The sequence below is a fragment of the Sturnus vulgaris genome, chromosome 10 (genome assembly GCF_052056855.1).
Source record: "Sturnus vulgaris isolate bStuVul1 chromosome 10, bStuVul1.hap1, whole genome shotgun sequence".
Taxonomy (NCBI): Eukaryota; Metazoa; Chordata; class Aves; order Passeriformes; family Sturnidae; genus Sturnus; species Sturnus vulgaris.
The window spans coordinates 25,068,710-25,089,667 of record NC_142252.1 but is presented as its reverse complement, the minus strand read 5'-3'; the positions used below and the strand labels follow the sequence as shown (position 1 = coordinate 25,089,667).

Here is a 20,958-nt window from a genome sequence, read left to right as displayed (position 1 = left end):
TTCAGCATGTCAGGTTCCCAAAGAACCACTGAACTAAAAGCATTAGTGCATTTTCACTGGGTCTAATGAGCAAAAAAAAGGGGATTTAGGAGGCAGATGTGCAAAGCTGAGAGCCCAGAGGTGGATGGTAGAGGCTGAGTTTGGGGGTTTGGGGTGCTGATCCCATGGTGCTCAATGCCACAGCTGCTGTGGGGCCACCCTGAACCTTCTCTTGTGCAGGCTGAGCACCCCTATTTTATGTAATTTAGGGGTTAGTCTATACAATTCTTCTTCAATGTATTCATTTTGCAAGAGGAACTTTAAATGTTGGAGTATTTAAAATAGTCTGGTAATACTTTTTTCCTGTTTTGTGCTAACTCAATTTGCTTCTTAAACCTACCTGGCTGCTCAATTGAGGAATCACAATTCTAAATTGAGATTCAAATTGATGTGATTTTTATTCTACTGAGAAATCTTTAAAAAATGCTTTTGTGACAGTAAGAAAGTGATGCCAAGCTGGAGTGATTCTACACCCAGCCTGTGTGCATTGGCCTGACAGTGCTGAGCAGAGCTTCCCTCATTCCAAACTGAGCTGCTCTGTGTCATCCCACAGCTCTGCAGAAAACACTGTGGCAACCACAGCTGTGCTATTAAAAATACTTCATACTTGTTCCACCATTGAATATTTATTTTAAAAACATAGTAAGTATTAAAACACGTGAGGAAGTTAATCTGCATCCCAATAAAGCTGCTCTTTGGTTCCCAGGCGTGCTTGCCCTCTCTGACCCGTGCTTGTGACAGTCACACACGGTGGGCAGGATTGGATGATGCACAACCGTGTGCACACAGGAGCTCTCTGGGCACATTTCCAGGCAGTTACCGTGTTTGATTGTCAATGTTTGCTATTACTCTGCAGGGCAGAAGTGCCTTAACTCTGCTTTCATTTAGATCCCCTGCACAGGGAGAGAACCGACGCTAGCGAGCAATGCTGCTTTTCCCCTTGCTCCGTCCTGGTGCCCAGTCCCTGCAGGCTGACTGCTGCGGATGTGCTCGGGCACTCGGCTGCTTGTGGCTGCCCTCGATGAGAGCTGCAGGACGGCCCCAGCCCAGCTGCAGCCTGTGCTCCCCAGCATTGCTGCTGCACTGCTGCTCACAGGACGTGCAGGTGTGCCAGGGCGGTGTCGGTGCCCAGGGCGTTCCTGGCTGTGCACCTGTAGAGCCCAGAGCTGGAGCCCCGGGGGCTCTGCAGGAGCAGGGTGCCCGTGGGGTGCAGCAGCTCGCCCCCCGACCCCCGGCCCTGCTGGGCTGTGGAGAGCGTGGAGCCGTCAGGTAAGTGCCAGGTGATTTCTGGTTTGGGGATGCCCAGCGCGACGCAGTGGAGCTGAACTGCCGCCCCTGGCAGGGTGTGGATGGCCGGCGGGGGTCTGCCCACGATCCGGGGGGCGTAGGCTGTCACCACGACGGGGATGCTGAGCGAGGAGTCCCCAGCGGCGTTGCTGGCCCTGCACAGGTACTTGCCCGAGTCCTGGGCCGAGGCCGCCCGGATGAGCAGGGTCCCGTTCTCCAGCAGCAGGAACCTCCCGCTGGCCCGCGGCCCCTCCAGCACCTGCCCCCCGGGCAGTGCCCACTCCACCCGGGGCTTGGGGCTCCCCTCGGCCAGGCAGTGAAGGGACAAGGGCTCCCCACTGACCCCCTTCACCAGCCCCGCAGGGCGGGTGAGGATGTTGGGCTTCTGGGCGACCTCCAGCACCATCATCTTTTCTATGTAGCCCACCTGGTTGCGGGCAGCGCAGCGGTAGCGCCCGGCGTGGCGTCCCTCGGGGTTAGGGATGGTCAGGGTGCCACTGCTCCCTGTGACAAACTGGGATGTCCCGATGGAAAACCACGTGCCGTTGGGCAGCATCCAGCTGATATCCGGGGGAGGGTTTCCATCCACAGAACAGTTCAGTGTGATAGCTCTCCCAGGTTTTGCTATTATTTTCTCGTTGAAAGGGTTTCTGAACATCGGTCTCCGTAGCATTTCTGTGACCTCCAGCTGCACCACCAGCACAGTCTCGCCCCCGTCATTTCGTGCCACGCAGATAAAATCCGCTGTGTCTGAGGGCCGGATGTTGCGGATCTCAAGTGTCCCGTTCTTGTGCACCACAATCCTGCTCCCGTAATACGGGGCCGTCAGGAAAATGTTATCAGGCATGATCCACATAATCTGAGGAGGAGGAGTCCCTTCTGCCCTGCAGTCGATGTGTTTCTTGGAGTGCCTCACTGCCGTCACCTTCATGATGGTTTTGTTCCTGTACACACCATTTATGATGGGCGGTTTAGCAGCCACATCCAGCTTGTACAGCTTGGTGTCGTCCCCGCCAGGGTTCCGGGCCACACACAGGTACTGGCCAGCATCCAGCAGGCCAGCCTGGCTGATGGACAGCGAGCCATTGGCGTGCAGGGAGTGCCTGTCCGTGGATGAGGAGATCATCTCACTGGAAGGCAGCAACCAGAATATCTGTGCCCTGGGCTCTCCAGCAGCCTCGCAGTCCAGCAGGGCCGTGTCTCCAGCCGTCACTGTAACGTGTGTCTTGTAATTCTGCTTTATTTGAGGGGCTGCCACAACGACCGTGACGTGGATCTTCATCTCGTCCCTCCCCAGAGTGTTTTGGGCGTAGCAAGTGTAATCCCCTCCCTCTGCCACTCCGGCTTTGTTGAGGTACAGGGTGCCGTTGTCGAAGAGGACGAACCTGCGAGCCCTGTGCCCGCTGTCATCAGCCAGCATGGCATTGTTCACCACCGTCCCGTCCGGCAGGCCCCACGAGATCTCTGGTGTGGGAGACCCTGAGGCCTTGCAGTCCACTCTGAAATCCTTCCCATATGGCACCAGTTTCTTGAACTGCTGTTTGTGGTCAATCTTGGCTGGTTTCATTGTGATGCCGACTTTCATCAGTATCAGATCATCCCCAATCCTGTTTCTGGCCACGCACAGATAATCACCTGCATCCTTTTCTGTAACTGCCTCAATAGCCAAGGATCCATTGGGGTACACATGGATCCGACTTCCCATTCTGTTGTGGGGAGAGAGAGAGGAAAACAATACTGGAAGTAAGTGCTGGGGGTAATGCTGAGCGCTGGAAGGGACTGAACGTGTTAACAGCACGGTACAACCCAGCAGCCCTTCCCAAAGGCACTGTGCCCACCCAGCGTGTCCTGCCCTGATGTCACTGTCAATTTTGATGTTGTGTGGGTGTGAGTGCTGCTGACCCTGCTGGGGCTGTCTCTCCTAAGGTGGAGGTGAGGTGTTACTGTGGGAGGGGATGTGGGGAGACTCCCAAAGGCAAACGTGGGCGGAGATGAAAGAAACCCCTCCCTCCCTCCTGAGCCCTGCTTCACAAATCTGTTACAAGGAACTTCTCCTCCTCCAAACTGACAGCAGTCAGCCACTGCATGGTGACAGTAATAACCTTAATTCAAATATGATTTGTACTTTGAGACCTCTGTAGGTCTGTTATTAGCTATAGATGCCATTAGAACTGATGTTTCACCACTGCTAAAAGCTTAAAAATTGGTTTAGTTCACGGCGTTTTAGTGCTGTAATAGGCTCTTATGTGAGCATAAGGGAGACAGAGGGGCAGAGGGGACAGTGTTTGAAGCACCAAAGAGGTGGAGGTAAAAAGGGTCATACCTGTGCCACTGGTCCACAACAGCCTTGGAGGGCAACCTCCAAATTATCCTGGGCTTGGGCTCCCCACTTGCCGTACAGTTCAGAAGCAGCCTGTCCCCAAAGCTCAGCCGGGTCAGATGCTGAGAGGCGCTGGCTATTTTCGGGAGTGTCTCGGTGCGCTGCAGCTCGAGGCTGACCACCCTCCTGTCGGAGCCCGTGGAGCTGGTGGCGATGCACTCGTAGGTGCCGCTGTCGGAGGGGGCCGTGGTGCCCAGGTGCAGGGTGCCATCGGGGAGCACCCACAGCCGGGGCGGCAGCGGCTGCGCACCTTCGCCGGGTCTCAGGGCCGTGCCGTCGGGGAGCACCCAGTGCACCGTGGGCTCGGGGTTCCCTCGCGCGGTGCAGGGCAGCCTCAGGCTCTGCCCCACCGCGGCCGCCACGCTTTGTCTCTTCTCCTCCAGGATGCTGGGAGGGGCCGCGACCACCTGCAGCCTCACGGCCAGCGTGTCGGAGCCCGCAGGGCTGCTGGCCAGGCACGTGTAGAGGCCCCGGTCGTACACGGTGACCGCCCGGATGACCAGAGTGCCGTCCGGCTCCACGCGGGCTCTGTCACTCGCAGAGGAGGACGAGGAGTGCGACAGGTGGGTGCTGTTTGCCAGCAGCCAGGAGATGCCGGGAGGGGGCCAGCCCTGGGCTCTGCAGGCCAGTGCCACGCTGGTCCCGGAGTGCGCGGTCAGCAGGCGCTGGTGGCCGCGGGCGATGCGCGGCGGCGAGGCCAGCACGGCCAGCGTGACCAGCAGCCGGGCCGTGCCCAGCGCGTTGGCCGCCGTGCACAGGTACTGACCCGCGTCCTGCGGCCCCGCCCGGGCGATGGACAGAGTCCCGTTGGCCAGCACGGCCCACCTGGGGACACCTGCGGCACCGCGCCCTGCGGAACAAGGACCCGTCACTGCCGTCATTGTGTGTCACTGTCACTGCTCGTCACTGCCCATCGCTGCTTCTGTCACTGCCTCTGTCACTGTCCATCACTGCCTGTCACTGTCACTGCTCGTCACTGCCCATCGCTGCCTCTGTCACTGCCCTTGTCACTGTCCCTGTCACTGCCTCTCTCACTGCCCGTCATTGTGTGTCACTGTCACTGCCCGTCACTGTCACTGTCACTGCCTGCCCCTGGCTCTCCTGTGCCCCAATACCTGCCCGCCTCCGCTTCCCCCAAATGACCGAGACAACAGCGAGAAAGCCGAAAGAAATCAGAGGATTTTGCGCATAGAATGACAAAGCTTTGAAGTCAGAATGAAGCTGAATCTCCAGCAGAGACAAAGTTTGGATAAAGCACATGGGGCTTTGCAATCCAAACCTGGCACAGCTGAGACTCCGTTTGAGTAGTTTTCACCACATTTTTCTTTTCACTTGTCTCACTGTTCCGGAATAGCAGGTAATGTACAACAAATACTGAATTACTCCCACAATAAGCAAGGAATTATAATTAAATATAGGTTTGATTTTTTTAATCATTTCAGTAAAGAGCTATTCCAGAATCGGTACTAAGATGCTCCACCGAGTCTCTGTCACTGTTTCCAAGTTTACCTTTCACTAATATTTCACAGTACTCTGAAATGCAGCAATGCTTGAGTTTGGCACACAGAAGAGGGGGCAAATTACAGCACTAATGGAAGGTAAATTCTAGAGAGGTTTATCAAACTCACCTGATGGTATCTTGGTCCACTGTATTGTTGGAGGAGGGTTCCCAGTAGCTTCACAAGGAATAGAAGCATCAGAATTCGCCAGCAGAGTGTAAGCAGCCGATTTCCCTCCGACTATTCTGGGCTTTGAGAAATGGTTTCTGCTTGCAGAGGCTGAGGTGAGGGGCTTGGGGATGGCGGTGGTGCCTTGATCTTGTCTCCTTTCAGACCCGTCCTTGTCCCTTCCCCGGGGAGCTGTGATTTGTGGTGAGTGCAGAGTGTTCCCCCTCTCTGTGCCCTGGGGAGGTGGCCTGGGCTGGGGCTGGCGCTGGCCACCCCCCCGTGGGGGCGAGGAGGCTCTGGGGGTGGCTGTGGTGGGGGCTGGCACAGGGGAGGGGTGCCGGGCACTGGGAGCAGTGGCTGCAGCAGGACTTGGCACGGCTCGTGCTGGGGCTGTGGGATGTGCTCCCAGCTTTGCCTGGACACCTCCCTCCCCCATCCGCAGGTAGGGTTTGTCTCCTGCCGTGGCAGTGGCTCTGATGTGCTGAGCAGGCGCTGGCCCTGGCGTGGCACTGGCTGCAGCAGGTCGGGCACTTGTGGCACCAGGGGGCTGGTCCAGCCATGGGGAGGTTTGGAGAGCCATGGTGGGGCTCTGGGCAGGACCAGCAGCTGGGGACGTGGCCAGCTGGGTGTTCCTCTGTGTGACTGGTGTGCTTCGGGGTGCCACGGTGGGGCTCTGGGCAGTCACAGTGCCAGGCAGGGACGTCGCTGACTGGGTGCTCCTGCAGGTGCCCGGGGCTGCTGATGTCTGTGGGGCTGCCCTGGGCCTGTGCTGGGGTGCCTGGGGGCTCTCAGGGACCCCCAGTGCTGCTGTTTTGCTCATGGAGCCTGCAGTGGTGCTCCCAGGGAGGGGTTTTGCAGGTGCAAGGCTCGGAGGCACAGCTGGTGATGTGAGAGCTGTCGGTGCAGGGGGGGCCGCACTGCTGTGGGCTGCAGGGGTGGCTGTGCTCGCTGCAGGGGTGGTTGCACTGCTGTGGGCTGCAGGGGTGGCTGTGCTCGCTGCAGGGGTGGTTGCACTGCTGTGGGCTGCAGAGGTGGCTGTGCTCACTGCAGGGGTGGCTGTGCTCGCTGCAGGGGTGGTTGCAATGCTGTGGGCTGCAGAGGTGGCTGTGCTCACTGCAGGGGTGGCTGTGCTCGCTGCAGGGGTGGTTGCAATGCTGTGGGCTGCAGCCACACGATGTGGGGCAGCTTTTTTAGGAGGCCTCTTCCTCCTCTGACCTCTCCTTCTTCCCACTCTGAGTATTTCAGTTTTGGTTACTCTGGTGTCGGTTTGAGGAGCAGCCACAAGTGGAACTGTTGGCTTCAAGCCCATTGCACCCAATGCACTGGCTGCAGTAGTGGCAGTGTCCTTTGCAGGGACAGATGTGACTGTGGTAGCAGATTTTTGCCTTGCACTTTGTTTCTTTTCCTCTTCCCTGAGGAATGCTGTGTTTTGATGGGTACCCACAGGGTGCTCCAATGCCATATCCACGGTGGAGGGGGAAGACTGGGGCGCTTCTGGGCTAAATGGATTCACGGAAATGCTCAAGTTATTTGAGGTTGGTACATTTGATACAGAGTTCACATTCAGTTGAACACCTGCAGCCACAGCTGTACCTCCTCTGGCAGACCCTGGCCTCCCAAAATGGTATCGATGCTCTTTCACCCCTGGGGTACGTCCTGGTCTAACAATTCGTCTCCGACCAGAAATTTTCCTTCGTCTCCCGTGGTGCTGCTGGAGCTGGGGTGGCTGAGTTGGAACGTCCTGGATAAGCTGAATTTGCTGATGAGCTGCCAAAGTCGGGGCCAGTGGTGGGTATGGGGTTCCTCCTTTCTGAGTACTGTGAAAATAAATGGGGCCAATTTCAGAGCTTGGTGCATTGACTGTCTCCACAGGGACCTGGTGATCTGTTATGGTGGGAACATTGTCAATAGACTCAGTAAAAATATGTAACTTGTCTGCTGTGTTTTGGGGAGTTACAGCCTTGCTGGTGCCTGCAGCTTCTGTCATGGGTGTTGTGGATGCAGACCTTAAGTGCTGGTTATTACTTTCCCCAGAATATATTGAGTTTTGCCCAGCAGGGAAGAGTGTGGATGTTCCACTTGGTACAGTTGATTGTTTTATGCCATTTGCTGATATTTGACTCAAATCAGATCTTTCCCATGAGTCTGTAGGTTTTGGAAATGTTTGTGGCCTTTTTCTGGCAGGTGCTGCGGGGTGTGGAGGAGGTGAGGGTAGGGGAGCTGATGGCTCTGTGAGCAGGAGGGAGCTGTTCCAGGCAGGAGTGGCACTCACAGTCTCCTCGGGCCCTGCAGTGATCATGGGCTCTGTTGTTCTCCCCAGAGCAGATACTGGAGATCTCTCTGTTGCTGGTATGAATTCTTCTTCTGGAGATATGAGATCACCAGATGTCTCCTCCTCATCCTCGGGTACCTCTGAGAGCTTGTGGACTTGAATGGGAAGTTCTGCTGCAACTTCTCCTCGTTTGTCTGTCCCTGTCAGGTTCCTCTTGGTTTTCTCCAGCAGGGCTGCCCAGCGCTGTGGATCAACTCTCCTGCCTGAGGAAACAAACTGTCTCCTGTGTCCCCTGAACCTCCTGCCTGCTCTGTCTCCGTTGGGCCAGTGGGGCATTTTCCCGTGGCTGTTCCTCTGGCGTGCACTCCCTGTGCCCTGGCTGCTGGCTGCTGCTGCTGCAGATCCCCCAGGAGCTGCCGGGGTGGCTGAGGGATGTCTCTGTGCTGCTGCAGATCCCCCAGGAGCTGCCAGGGTGGCTGAGGGATGTCTCTGTGCTGCTGCAGATCCCCCAGGAGCTGCCGGGGTGGCTGAGGGATGTCTCTGTGCTGCTGCAGATCCCCCAGGAGCTGCCGGGGAGGCTGAGGGATGTCTCTGTGCTGCAGCAGGGAGCAGCAGTTCATTGCCAGAGCCTTCTTCCCACTCTCCCAGAGCTCCATGCTGTTTCTTCAGAGCAGTTTCATCCTGTCTCACGAGCACTTGGAAAACCAGCAGATCAACCCCGTACCTGTTGGCCGCCACACATCGGAAGTAGCCCGCGTCTCTCTCCGTCACCCCTCGGATTTCCAAGGTGCCATTGGCGAAAACACGTTTGTTTCCTGCAGACCGGCGAAGAACTGTGTGCTCAGGTAACACCCAGCTGACAGCAGCGTCTGGAGCAGCCGCGGAGGCGCAGGGGAGGTGGAGCGCGCTGCCCAGAGCAGGTGACAGCCGGGCTCCGTTGACCCCGCCGTGCTCCACCAGCGGCTCCAGCACCGTGATTCGGAAGGTGAGCACGTCGGCGTCGCGCTGGTTGGTGCTGATGCAGTGGTAGAGCCCCGTGTCGAACACATCCGCTGTCCTCAGGGTCAGCACGCCGCTGCTCAGCACCACGACCCTGCCGTCCTCGCTGATGTGAGGGGCTCGCACTCTGCTGCCGTCGGCCAGCAGCCACTCCAGGGCGGGGGCTGGCTCCCCGGCTGCCTGGCAGCCCAGCTCCACCGTGCCCCCGACCAGCACAGCGTGCTCCGTCTGCGTGCTGTTGTCCCTGGGAATGATGGCCCAGCTCTGGCCGCCCTGGCCTTTGCCGTGGCTGGGCAGGCTGAGCTGGGCGCGGGTGGAGAGCTGGACGTGCAGCGTGCTGAGAGTGGTAGCCACCCTGTCCAGCTGCAGGGCCACTCGCCTCTGCATCAGCCAGGCTGGCTCGGCCCGCAGCACCGCCCGGATATCGGTGAAAACTTCGTCCTTCTCACTGTACACCTGCTTATACTCGTAGCTGATAAAAGGCACGTGGGTTGCCTGCACGGTTTGCTCCAGCTCCAAAGGAGAGTTGCTGTACAGTGCCAGGATGCTCCAGAGCTGCTGGATGTGTCCATAATCGATAGCACACACCAGGGATGCTGAGAACGAGGTTTTGAGCACTGTGCTGTGGCCGTTTTTGTCAAATGAGATGGGTGACGTTTCTTTTGGTTTCTGGACATCGCAAACCAAGTCGCCTCGATTTCCTGCTTGGTCAGTCAGATTCAAAACCACAGATCCTATCGGGGCTATCAAGTCCTTGGGAGACACAGAACTGAAATCTCCATCATCTGGCACCGTGAGGTTCCTGGATTTCAGGGAGTCATGGATGACTGGCTTAGTGCAGGTGAAAGAAGCAGAAGGAAGATCCCCTAAACTTTTCCCATTGTGATTTTTAGGACCAGCACAGACTGGGCATTGCTGAACACCAGAACTTCTCTCTTTCCTGCACTTTATAACATCTGAGGGAAGAAAACTTCAGTAAGCTTCTGTGCTACAAGTTTTAGTATAAAAAATGACATGCAGCTACTAACCAGTGGTTCTTCTGAATAAGATAAAACCAAGGCTTGAAGTGACTTATGAATGGCAGCAGAAGAGAAAGTCCTAAAAAGTTTTCTTTTTAAAGAATCAAGTGAAAGTGGCCCTTGCTCTTGCCAATTCCATAAAAGTTAGCTTGTTCCCTCTGGATTTTCCTGGTGCACAGAAGCTTTGGACTGGCCAAGGAAAATTCTCTGTTAAGAAAACTGCACTTGGGAATGTGTTAAATGCACTAGATTAAATTAATCTGGGAAATGGAGTGGTATTAATCTCTTTATCCTGATTACACACCCCTACAAAACTCCTATCTTCCTGGGAGCCTTTTCTGGGAGAATAAGTAGATGGATAAAGGACAGTTACCTACATCAGGAAGAGTGAGATGACACAAGAGGATTAAAGAGCATAAACAAAGCCTTCAGCTCACCTGGTCTGTCCTGTGCCCACTCTGCAAACCCCTGCAGGCTGCAGTCACAGGACCAGGGGTTTCCATGCAGGTAAATGCTCTCGAGCTCTGACATGTAGGAAAACATTTCTCGTGGAAGTGAGGTCAGCACATTGTCAGACAGAGAGATGTGCTTCAGGAAGGATATTCTGAATATTTGGTTGTAGCGCAAGGTGACAAAAGTGTCTGGATGCAGCTGCTGAATCAAATTTCCATCCAGGTGGACCAGCCTCAAGGAAGTGAGTCCATAGAAAACATTGGGATTCACAAATTCAATGTGATTGTGGTCCATATGCAGCCGTACCAAGCTGCTCAGGCCATAAAATACATCCTGCTGAAGCACTCTCACCTTGTTGTAACTCATTTTTAACACCTGTTCATGAAAAAGTAATAAATGCATAATATTAAGCCATGTTAAAGTTATAGGACCCCCAGTAAATGCTGCTGAAGGTTACTCTGTGCAGTGAAAGCTCTTCACCAGATCAGGAATGCCAGGGAACTGGAGTTTCTTTAAAAACTGTTTATATGCAGTGTGCTAAGTTTCTGCACAGTTTGGCTTTTTTTTTTTTTTTTTTTTTTTTTTGCACGAAGGCTAGAAAGGAACAGGATTGTACTGTAGGAAAAGGGAAATCTCAATGGAAAACAATCCTCAGAAAGCCCCAAACTGACTAGCAATTTAACAATGACAGGTTTCCTTTTTCAGATGCAGTAGTTAAGCTTTGCAATCTTTCTCCTCTATAGAAAAGGAGCTTTGACTGCAGTTTCCTGCTAAGATACAGCTGAGAGATATCCACCAATGTGCTTGTCATGCTCTTTACCTGTACCTGAGTGCCTACCTGGGAAGGAGACATTTTCCATTAGGAGACTGGATTTTGGAGGCTGTTGACTTTCACATGAACGAGGTAAGAAACAGGAAACTGAAATGCTGCAGAAGGCTGCTCTGTATCACTGAAAGCTAAGTCATGACAAAAGTAACACTGTACCTGCAGTGAATGTAAATCACTGAACACCTTCCCAGGGATGGTGCTGATCTCATTGCTGTGCAGCATCAGTATCTCCAGTTTCTCCAGGCCAGCAAAGTCCGTGGGGCTGAGTTTCCTCAGGCTGTTGTAGCTGTATGGGATGGGTTTAGTCAGCCCCAGCTCACAGCTTTTAAATCCAACCAGCCCAAAACAAAAGAACCACTCTTTGAGAACAGCTAAAGGTAAGCAGCACTTCCCCTTGCCAAGAGGAAACAAAGTCATTCCTTCGTGTTAGCACAAAAGGTGGTCACTTTTCCAGGGCAGTGACTGATGGCAAATTCCCAGTGGATGGGGCAAGTGACAGCAAGCATGAAACACATCTGTGCTCACTTGCTACCACTTCAATGAAAAGTTCCTTGTGTATTTTCTGCAGACACATCTGGATGGTTGGAAGGTTATGTGTATCAAATATTGCTGATGGTTTCATCATTTGATTAAAGAGAGAGGACACTTGCTGGAAACTGCTTGAAGGGGCCAGACAAGCCTGGGTCTGATCTATTCCCTGCTCCTTTAACCACACAGAGAACAGAACCACCATGGAGGCTGGCAAGGCCAGACAAGTGAAATTTCCCCTGAACTCAGCAGATGAAAGCATGGACCCCGACACTGTGGGACCTTCCAAGTGACAGGATCACAGAACAGGCTGAACCGGGAGGGACCCAGAAGGATCATGGAGCCCAGCCCTCAGGTGAATGGCTCACACAGGGATCTAACCCCGACCTTGGTGTTACATCACTGCAACGTCTCTGCAGATTTTAATACATGTGCTCCTTTTCCAGTCCACTTTCTGAGCTCTGAACTGGCCTTTCCTGGAGAGAAATCTATTCCAGACTTCTTCCCTGCTACAGACACCACAAATTCAGGTAATACAAAGGAAAGTTAAGTTCAAAACTTCCTGAAGTTTTCGTGTGCCCTGTGCTAGACCCCAAGATTTCTCCTTTCTGTGGGTGGTCTCAGGCTTTGCTGGCTGCGGCTGCAGCCACTGCTGAGCACTGCAGAACATGAAACTCTGTAGCCTTACCTATCTGATGACTCTCTAGCCCTGAATCGGAAGGTTAATCACTGCTGTGCCAGGTGTAGAAAGGCCAGCGGTGTGAGCGCTGCACGTACCCCAGGTTGATGCGCTGCACGTCCGGAGGGATGCGCGGAGGGGCGGCGCTCAGGTAGCGGAAGGTGCAGTGGAGCTCGGCGGGGCCGGGGCAGGCGCAGGGCCGGGGACAGGCGCTGATGGCCGGCAGGGTGGCCAGGCAGGCCAGCAGGGTCCCCAGCCAGCGGGGCCGCTCCGTGCCCCCCATCCTGCGGGGATCCTACGCTGCCATCCCCGGAGCGGCGGGCGGGTTCCTGCAGGGAAACAGAGCACACGGGCACTCACAGCGCCGCTCGGGTTTAACCCGTTAGCTGAAAAGAATTCTTAACTTGAAAGAGAAACCCGCCCACGGACCAGCCCCCCAAACTCTCGGGTTTCCCCTCAGCGAGGGATCTGTGTCATGATCTAAAGCGCTGTCATTTCGCAGCTGCCCCGCTTGCCCCTGTCCGGCGCGATGTGCGGGAGCTGCCGCTGCCAGGAACAGCTGGAACCGCGCCGGGATCCCGGGAGCTGCAGCGGTGCGGGCCGTGCGTCCCAGCCCGGACCTGGCCCGGCTCTGCCGAGCGCTCCCGGCCCGCCGGCGGCTCATCCCCGGGGGCGGCTCCACACGTCAGCTCCTTCCCCGCCAGGAGCCATTCCAGCCCAAATTAACTCATTTCGCATCCCTCGCACAAACCCTGCGCGCCTCCCCGGCACCGGCACCGACACCAACACCGGCACCGGCACCGACATGGGCACGGGCACCGGCACCGGCCGCACGTTCCCACCTGCGCGATCCGGGGCCGGGCGGGGCAGGGACAGACCCGACACAGACCCGTCCTCCCGGGGGGACAGCCGGGACCCCGCAGCCTGACCGGCACGGGGATCGCTGCGAGGGGGGACGGGAGAAGCGCCCGCAGCCGCCGCCTCTCCGGGGATGCTGCGGGACCGGCACGGCCCGCACGGGAACCCCTGACGGGAACCCTGCATGGGAACCCTGCGTGGGAACCCCACACAATAACCCCTCACAATAACCCCACATGATAACCCCACATGGGAACCCTACACTGTGACCCCTCACAGGAGCCCCTCAGGTGTGTCACTGCAGGGCAAACCTCCTTCTGGGAGGGGTCCGACGGGAGAGGTAAAGGCAATACAAAATTTGGTAAGGTAAAGCCTCAAAGAAGTTTTTAAAGGTTCTAAAATTGTTCAGATGGGTTCAAAGTCCATTGTGAGCTGTGGGAGTTCAGGGGGGCTGCAGGGGTGGGGTGCTCTGCGTGAGCCAGTTAGAGCTTTGGAATAATAATGAAACCCATGGAATTCTTTGGCTGGTGTTTGTTATCATCTCAGTGAAACACTGAGATGGTGTCACCTCGATTCAGCACGGGGACTGGGCCAAGGAACACTGACCCCCTCGTGGGACTGGCACTTTGGGGCTCAGAAATAACAACAACGCCTCAACTGAGCCCCGCACCAAACCCTGAGGTGGAATTTTTAGGTGCTACCCTGAGAACAGGGAAAATCTTGCCAGCCCACGCTGGACTCTGCTCCCCTGAGTGCTGGAAGGCTGTGGGTAGGTGCATTTTCTCCATCTTCATTACTGTCTGAAAAGCAAAGCATCATTGCTTTCCTTCAGTTAATAAATTTTTTTCTTCTGGATGACAGAGGTCAAGGATTCTGGAGCGACACATTCCAATGCTGCGCTTCTGTGAGTTTAAACATGAGGTAAAAGACATTTTTAAATGATTTGTACCAGTCTCCATAATTTGTAGAGATGGTAGACAAGGAACTGAAGTAACTTCTAAGAACATTTTCCAAAATTACATATCTGAAAAATTGCGTTAAAATAAAAATCAAATATTTAAAATGTACGTGGACCTTGTTAATATTTTAAGAACAGGGTTTTCATCTCAGGATATGCTGTCTGTTGTCACTAAGCTGCAGCTCTCACTTCTGAGAGGCAGAGCATTAAATTACAAGAGATACAAAGCTCTCCCTCGGGAAGGTGGCTGAGGAACATGTGGAATATTTTATTATAATGTGGCTGGGATTTCCTGGGGCGGCCTTAGGGAGAGCACAATGGTTGTACAAACCCGAGCTGAGCTCGCTGCTTTGCTGGCAATTCTGGCCCATGTCTGACTTCAAGACATTGGTTTAGCTGGAATTCATTACTAGGGAGAATGAAGGGAGCTTTTTGTTAAGTGAAGCTATATTTTGGCAGGAAAGTGTGACTGAGTGTGAGCTCAGGAGAGCTGAGTGAAGGAAGTGTTTGTGAACTGGATCTGCACAGCAAATCGTACCTGTCAGAACTGGAGCACAATTCCTGCTCATTTTCCACAGCTCCATTCCTAATGTGCCTTTCTGTGGAATGACCTGGCTCAGGAGGGAAGGCAGAGCTGCTGCCCAGCTCGTCCCTGTGCTTTGTGTGCAGGGACCTGCCCAGGGGTGCACAAACACCTGAGCTGGCACGAGGACACACCTGTTGAGGGAGGCTCTGGCTCTCCAGGTGATCTTCAGCTTCCTCCAAGAAAATCGTGGTGGGGCTGATCCACAGACCTGGGATCTTGATAGAAATAGTGGATGATCTCTTTATTTACAGGAGTCAATAGAAATTATATTAAGGAGGCCGAACACAGCTTCGGAGAGCACTACCCTGATGTGTTCCATGCAAAAGGGTTTTTTTTAAATGCAATTCCAATCTTAATTAGGTATCTGAAATATGTATCTGGGTTTTGTTTGATGATATTTGGTTTTTAATTTATTCTTCCATTGCACACATTGCCTGTCCCTCCCTCACCCCACTGTTCCTTTGTGATACAGCTCCAGCTGTTTCCCAGGCCAGCCCTGCAGGTGCCTCTGTTCCTGCAGTTCAGCATTCCCACTCTGCCTCAGTTTATCCCTCCTCACGCTCTCTCTTCTCTCTACATTGTGCCAATTCTCCTTAAAGGCCCTTTGCAAACTGTTTTCATGTTGTTCTTTTCCTTCACAGCTTCTTGCTGGCCAAATTCTTTCAATGCCTCGGTGGGTTGCTGGATGCCTTGAAAAGGATGACATGACCCTCCCAGTGCCTTGTTGGGAATTTTCAAAATAGCACACTTAGGTACAACTCTCCTGTGGCTCAAGGCCACAGTCAGACATTTCAGTCCCATTGTAATGAGCTGGACAAGCTCCCAACAAAGCAGCAACCACTTCTGGAAGCATGGTCAGCGTTTGGAGCTGCTGGTGTATCTGTGCAAATATTGATTTTGGGACAGGCAGAGCTGTGTGCGTGGGCAGAGTGGTGCTGAGCACAGGGCAGGGAGTGCTGCACTCCAGGAAACCAAGCAGCACATCAGAGGAAAGTGTGCTGTAAAGGGGCCTGGGCCACAGCTGCCTTGCTGTCCCCTCCTGTCCCCTCCTGACCCCTCCTGGGCTCCCTGGGCTCCCTCAGGCTGGGCTGGGGGCAGTGCAGCTCCCCCTGCGTGGGATGGGCTGCTGTTGATGTCCACACCAGGTGTGAAGGGCCAGGGACCCCCAGGGCTGCTGCTTTTCATCTCCATCCAGCAGGGGTGACCTGGGCTCTGTAAATCCTGCACAGTGTGGGCAGCCACCCCGAGCTCCTGCTGGGTGCATCCCATCCCATCCCATCCCATCCCATCCCATCCCATCCCGAGCTGAGACAGGTCGGGATTTCCCTGTCTGGAAAGCTGTGACACCTTTGTTGTCACATGGGCAGGTGTCAGAGGGGCCATGAAGGGAGGGGCTGTGTGTCCCTCCAGGTCACAGCGTTTAACCCTGTTTAACCCTGGCTGTGCCTGAGCGAGATCTGCTCTCCTCATTACTGGGGAAGCTCCTCAGGCAGGGTGATCCCACGTTTGATCTGCAATGACTCCCCGAGGGGTTCCTGTGCTCCATCAGGTGTCCCTGTGCTCCCAGGGACAGTTTCCTCTCCTGTCAGCAGGGACAGGCACCTGCAAACCACTGCAGGCACTCCTAAAGCGTTTCTGCAGGTGTGGGCTGGGTGCTTTCAACACTCATCTCAAACATCAGCTGGAGTGGTTTTTCATGGTTTGAATTGCAAAAGCAACACTGAACCACATTTTAGAGTCTTGCTCTCTGGAGTTATTTTGTGAGGGTGATTAATCAGGCACATTCCTGTTTCTTGATGGCTGCTATACATCATGGATTTACATCCATGGGATAAGGCAGCAAGCTTACAAATCCATGGCCCCCATGACCTATAGGTTAATGCAGTAGTTAAAGGAGAATGCTCTGCAGTTCATTCATTCTGCAGTTAAAGTTCAAAGAACCTGAACACTTCCCAGCCAGCTGAAAACAAACCAAAAGCTGATCTTTGCTGCACAATTTTTGCTTGTCCTGGAATATCAATTTGCCATCTGCTGAAGAAACCCCCAACAAAAATACCTCACCAACCCCACCCTCACCCAAGGAAGGCAGCAGATACCTCTGGGTAGGGGAGATGAGGGATGGCTGTTTATTCCCAAGCTGCAGGCCACAGTGTGTTTCTGAATTATGTTTTATTTCCCAGTGACAATTAAATAAACCATTTCAAAGCAGAGTCCAGGTGTCAGCTGCAGCCTTTCCCGTGTTCCCCTGCCCCTCTGGTTGGTGCTGCTCCCGGTTTGTCAGCAGCTCTGACCAACCTGCATTATTTCCAGGTGTCAGAAGGGTGAGGCACAGGTGCTGCCAGGCAAACCCCAGGACTATTTAAGGCAGGCACAGGTCAGCCCCTGCTCGGCTGGGGTGAGAGTTCTCTGCTCTGAGTCCCAGTTTGGGGCTTGTGATTGAAAACCAGCAATAGCAGGGTGTGAGGAGCCTCGTGAATGTCGGAATTCCTATATGAGTCTCCAAAAGTCAAGGTCAAGGCTAGAAAATGAGAGTTCTTCTGGGCTGAGCTGTGGGGACAAGGGAAGCAGAGATGCCTGTGCTGCAGGTAAGGAATCCTGAATGCTGCCCTGGGCTCTTCATGCTGGCAGCACGGGGAGCAGGAGTGTGTTTTACCCAGAAATGTCATTTACTTGCTGAACTCGCCGTGGTGGCTCACACAGAATTGGGCTAGGCTCTCCTCAGTAAGTTTAACTTGCATTAGAAAACTTTCCTGCCCTAGCTATGCCAGCACAAGCAGATGTGTGTGTTCTGGGGCTGGGCGTGCTGAATGAAGCAGTGCTGGGTTTGTGGAGAGCTGGCACTGAAAAGCTGCTGAAGGCAGAGGGGATGGTCACTTGCTGGGCCATTTTCAAACCTTTGGCTCTGAGTGATGGGATAATTGTTCTCTGGAATAGCACACGAAGAATTGTTTGGCATGTGAAAGTGTGATATGGATTAAAAAGTGAAAAATAGAGAGTTCGGACTTGTAGCTTTCTCTTTTTCTCCATTTGTATGTTCAGCAGAATAACTCACCACTTTAAAGTAGTTGAGAATACCTAATTAAAAATCCTTTAAAAATTGTAATTCCCCTAATTGAAACAATGAGGTCATAGCTGGATAATGATCTCCCACTGTCTCTTCTGCTGCTTTTGTCTTAGCAATATTTTCCTATGGCTTCTTTTGTGGCTCACAGGGGCTGCTGTGTGGCTGCTGGCTTTCCAAAGCTCTGAATGTGTCCTATGGCAAATTAAACACTCATGAACTGCTCTGCTTTGAGCTGTGCATGTGGGATGGTTCAACACTTACACCACGCTAAAGCTGCAGTGCCACTTATTAGACTTAACAAGTTTATTTGTGTTATGGTTTAAAGTAGATCACCACAGGCAAAAATCAAGATCTAGTCATAAAACCACCTCACAAACATCTCCAGATGAGGTTTCTGAGCTCTGTGCTGGCTGCTGATGCTCCAGCACTGAGTAACATTGTGCAGTTTCTTTCTGTGTGTGCTGCAGGCTGGCTGTCCACGTTGTGTTCAGCCTCATACTGGTGCAGGGAAGCGTTTGAGCTGTTACACAAAGTAATGTGATGGCATTTTGAAAAATGGGTGTTCTAAAGTGTGATGCTAGAAGTGTCTGGAGTCTGCTGAAGCACATAAAGAAGTTCACAGTCACAGGTGGGGTGGTTTGAAGGGCTCATGTCTCCAGCACGAGTGAGCTGGGCAAGCGGAGGAGGATGGAGGAGCAGCCCTGCTGGGCTGGGGTGACACCTGTGACATTGCCAATGAACCAGTGAGGGTGCTGGCTAAAGGCCTGTGCTGCTGACTGCGAGGAAAAGGGTAAATTTGAATTAATTGTATCACTAAACACATTTCTAGAACATTCTGAGCTTTGTCTTGGTGTGGTAGCTCTAAGCTATGGATGTATTGATAATGGCACAGATCCAGGTCCCCTGGGCCCAGGGTTCCTACAAACTTATTTTCATCAATGAAGTGAATTCCCCTCCAATTCCAGGAAACCAGAGGCCCACCTGGCACACCAAAGAAGTTTACAGACTTACAGTTATAACAGCATTTATTTATTTACTGGGGATGCCCTTTGGTGCTTCCACTGCACTCGAGGTGTGTTACAGGGCTGTGCCCAGCCCTGGGCTGTCAGCTTTAACCCTGCCCTGGGGTCTGGCTCCATCTCTGGGTGTTTTTGGGGTCAGGGGAATGGGGCAGGAGGTGCCACCCTCTGACCCTGAGCTGGGGGATGGGGCTGGGCACCCTTCAGCAGTGCTGGGTGAAACAAAAGCTTTCTCTTAGGGGCAGGGTAGGGCACGAAGGGACTGGTGAGGGGCAGGGCAGGGGTCCCTGGGGACTGCTCTCATGTTCCATGTGTTTTGGAAAGTGTGTTTCAGACTTTGCTGTGTTGGTTTGTGTCAGAGCTGTCAGCTGGATCAAATGTCCTTTCCATTCCTGAACAGAATAAACTCTGCAGGGATGAATGCTGCACACTATTCCAAAACCCCCTTTTCTTCCATAAAAGCCTCCTATGGAATATCCAGCTGCTGTGCTGAAAGTCAAGAAATCTGATGCTTTCCTACATATCAAAATACAACAAACCTCCATTTATTCCCCCTACATCTTACTCCAGTTTCTTGCCTCCCTGTTGCTGTTGGCACAACTCTTAATGCAAATCCCATCATTTTGGGGAGCACAGGGCAGGGACAGCCCCTGGAGCCAGGCTGGGGGAGCACAGAGCTCCTCACCTGCCTGGCATCCCCTGGGGCAGGAGAGGCTGCAGGGTCCCCTGGGACACCTGGGACAAGCAGGGATCCCTGGGAGGAGTCAGGGATTTGGGATCCCTTCATTCAGCACAGCATGATCTGGTTTTATTTATCCTGTGAGGGATGTGGGATAGAGCACTTGGAAGCAACTCGACAGCCACTAAAATAAATGTTCTCTTCTGTTTATTCCTTGGCTTGCATCTGGACATTAAATGTGCTGCATTAGGAATCTCAAACTTTGACTGTCTTACCGAGGCTTTAATTGAATACAGGTCAGACCCAAAAGCATGACTGACTTCTGTTGCTGCACTAGGAAAAATCATGGATTTCAGAGAGGCTGTGGGTACAACACATTGCTGCTGTAGGCACAGTAAATCACTGCTGTAAAAAAAAAAACTTTATTTCATCAGGACATGACAATGACTCTCATGTTGAATAGCTGAATCTAGCAACAGGAAATAATCAGATTAATAAAGGTTTTAATGCTGGTCTTGGGTAAAACTACAGCAAATTGTGAATGCTGGCTGAGAACTTTCTGTTTAAAGCTGGCAAGTCTCTGCTAAAAACTGGTAAATTTTCCACAACAGTCAGCTTAATGCTGTGTTTTTTACATAAAGAAAATTGTTGAATCAAGCTGAAAGGAATGTGTCCTTAATTCTTTCAGCAATTCTTGAGCCACACGTTCAGCAGCTCTGTTCACAAACCTCAGCAATGTTGTTCTTATTTCTACAACATTTGCCTCAATTTCCTGTTTTCCAGCGTTTTTTTAGTCGAAGAGAAAATGACTTTTTTTCTCCATGCTGTCTCAGGGCTGAAGGTAGCTGTCAGCATGAGTGCAGAAATGATTTCCCAGGGGAGCTCAGCTCTGCCAGGTGCTGTGCCCTGGGCTGGAGCCCTGTGCCCAGAAGCTGGTCTAGATCGAAGTCCAGCTGGTTTGTCCTGAGCCAGCAGGGACTTGTGCAATTAAACAGTTTTTAAACCTCTGCCAGCATGTTAATAAAGCCTTGTTTATGTGCAAAGCACTTGGAAAACAACTCTAAACACTGGATTTATTTGCAGTAAATGTTGTAGTCAATGACAGAAGGTTTCAGTCTGAATTTGCAGACATCATGCACATTTTTTGCTTTGTTTCAGAGCAGAGCAGCAGGCCCCGGTTACCTGCAGGGAGGAGTGAGTGGGTGGCTCTAAAGCAGCTCCGTGCAGGGATGGCAGCAGCCTCAGAGCAATTCTGACCTTTCCTCCCCTGTTCAGGCAGAGCCTGTGCCCCTCAGAGCAGCTCAGGACGTGTCAATAGATGGGACAACCCAAAGCTGTACCTGGCCAAAATTGTTGGTTTTCCAGCATTTGAAGTAAATGCAGTCTTTCCTTTTCTAGGAAAGGACTTTCAGAATTCCTTTTTCACCATAAGAATGAAAAAGGACAGCTTGGCTTCTCTTTCCTTTTCTAAGAGACTCAGCTCATTTGAGTCCTTCCTGGAAAAACATTTTCTGATGTTGAAATTATCCAAGACCAGAGTGTCTGCCTGGGAGTACTTAGCTGTAAATTCACATGCTCTTGGCCTCTGGTTTGCTTTATCTCCTGTGTGTTTAGCAGAGAGCCTTTGGCTTTGTTCTGGTTT

The 20,958-nt window shown here is 52.9% G+C and overlaps 2 protein-coding genes across 4 annotated transcripts in view; one reads left to right on the top strand and one right to left on the bottom strand.

Moving 5' to 3' along the window:
• Nucleotides 1-646: 646 nt before the first annotated feature.
• On the bottom strand, nt 647-12,435 carry IGSF10 (immunoglobulin superfamily member 10). Its single transcript, XM_088170393.1, has 6 exons — nt 12,251-12,435; nt 11,102-11,231; nt 10,101-10,491; nt 5,335-9,600; nt 3,650-4,541; nt 647-3,032 (listed from the first exon to the last, which is right to left on the bottom strand). Exons 1-6 carry the CDS (start codon nt 12,433-12,435, stop codon nt 1,130-1,132), a joined length of 7,767 nt encoding a protein of 2,588 aa, XP_088026519.1. The 3' UTR covers nt 647-1,129.
• AADAC (arylacetamide deacetylase) overlaps nt 9,505-20,958 on the top strand; it is a 28,573-nt gene continuing 17,119 nt past the window's right edge. Inside the window, exons 1-5 of one of the 3 annotated variants that reach the window (XM_088171136.1) lie at nt 9,505-10,170; nt 10,860-11,020; nt 11,663-11,828; nt 11,920-12,003; nt 13,872-13,931. In XM_088171136.1, coding sequence (XP_088027262.1) covers nt 13,902-13,931 — 30 coding nt within the window. In that variant the 5' untranslated portion in view covers nt 9,505-10,170; nt 10,860-11,020; nt 11,663-11,828; nt 11,920-12,003; nt 13,872-13,901. Of the gene's footprint in view, nt 10,171-10,859; nt 11,021-11,662; nt 11,829-11,919; nt 12,004-13,176; nt 13,780-13,871; nt 13,932-20,958 lie in introns of those variants that run through there. The other 2 variants (XM_088171138.1, XM_088171137.1) reach the window with 2 other exon arrangements.

Bases quoted from the DNA above. Each gene is read 5' to 3' on its own strand.
- IGSF10 (XM_088170393.1), bottom strand. From the start codon at position 12,435: ATGGGGGGCACGGAGCGGCCCCGCTGGCTGGGGACCCTGCTGGCCTGC. The intron at 10,492-11,101 runs GTACAGTGTTAC...TTTCATGAACAG, and splicing joins GTGATTTACATTCACTGCAG to GTGTTAAAAATGAGTTACAA. The intron at 9,601-10,100 runs GTGAGCTGAAGG...TTCTTCCCTCAG, and splicing joins GTGGGCACAGGACAGACCAG to ATGTTATAAAGTGCAGGAAA.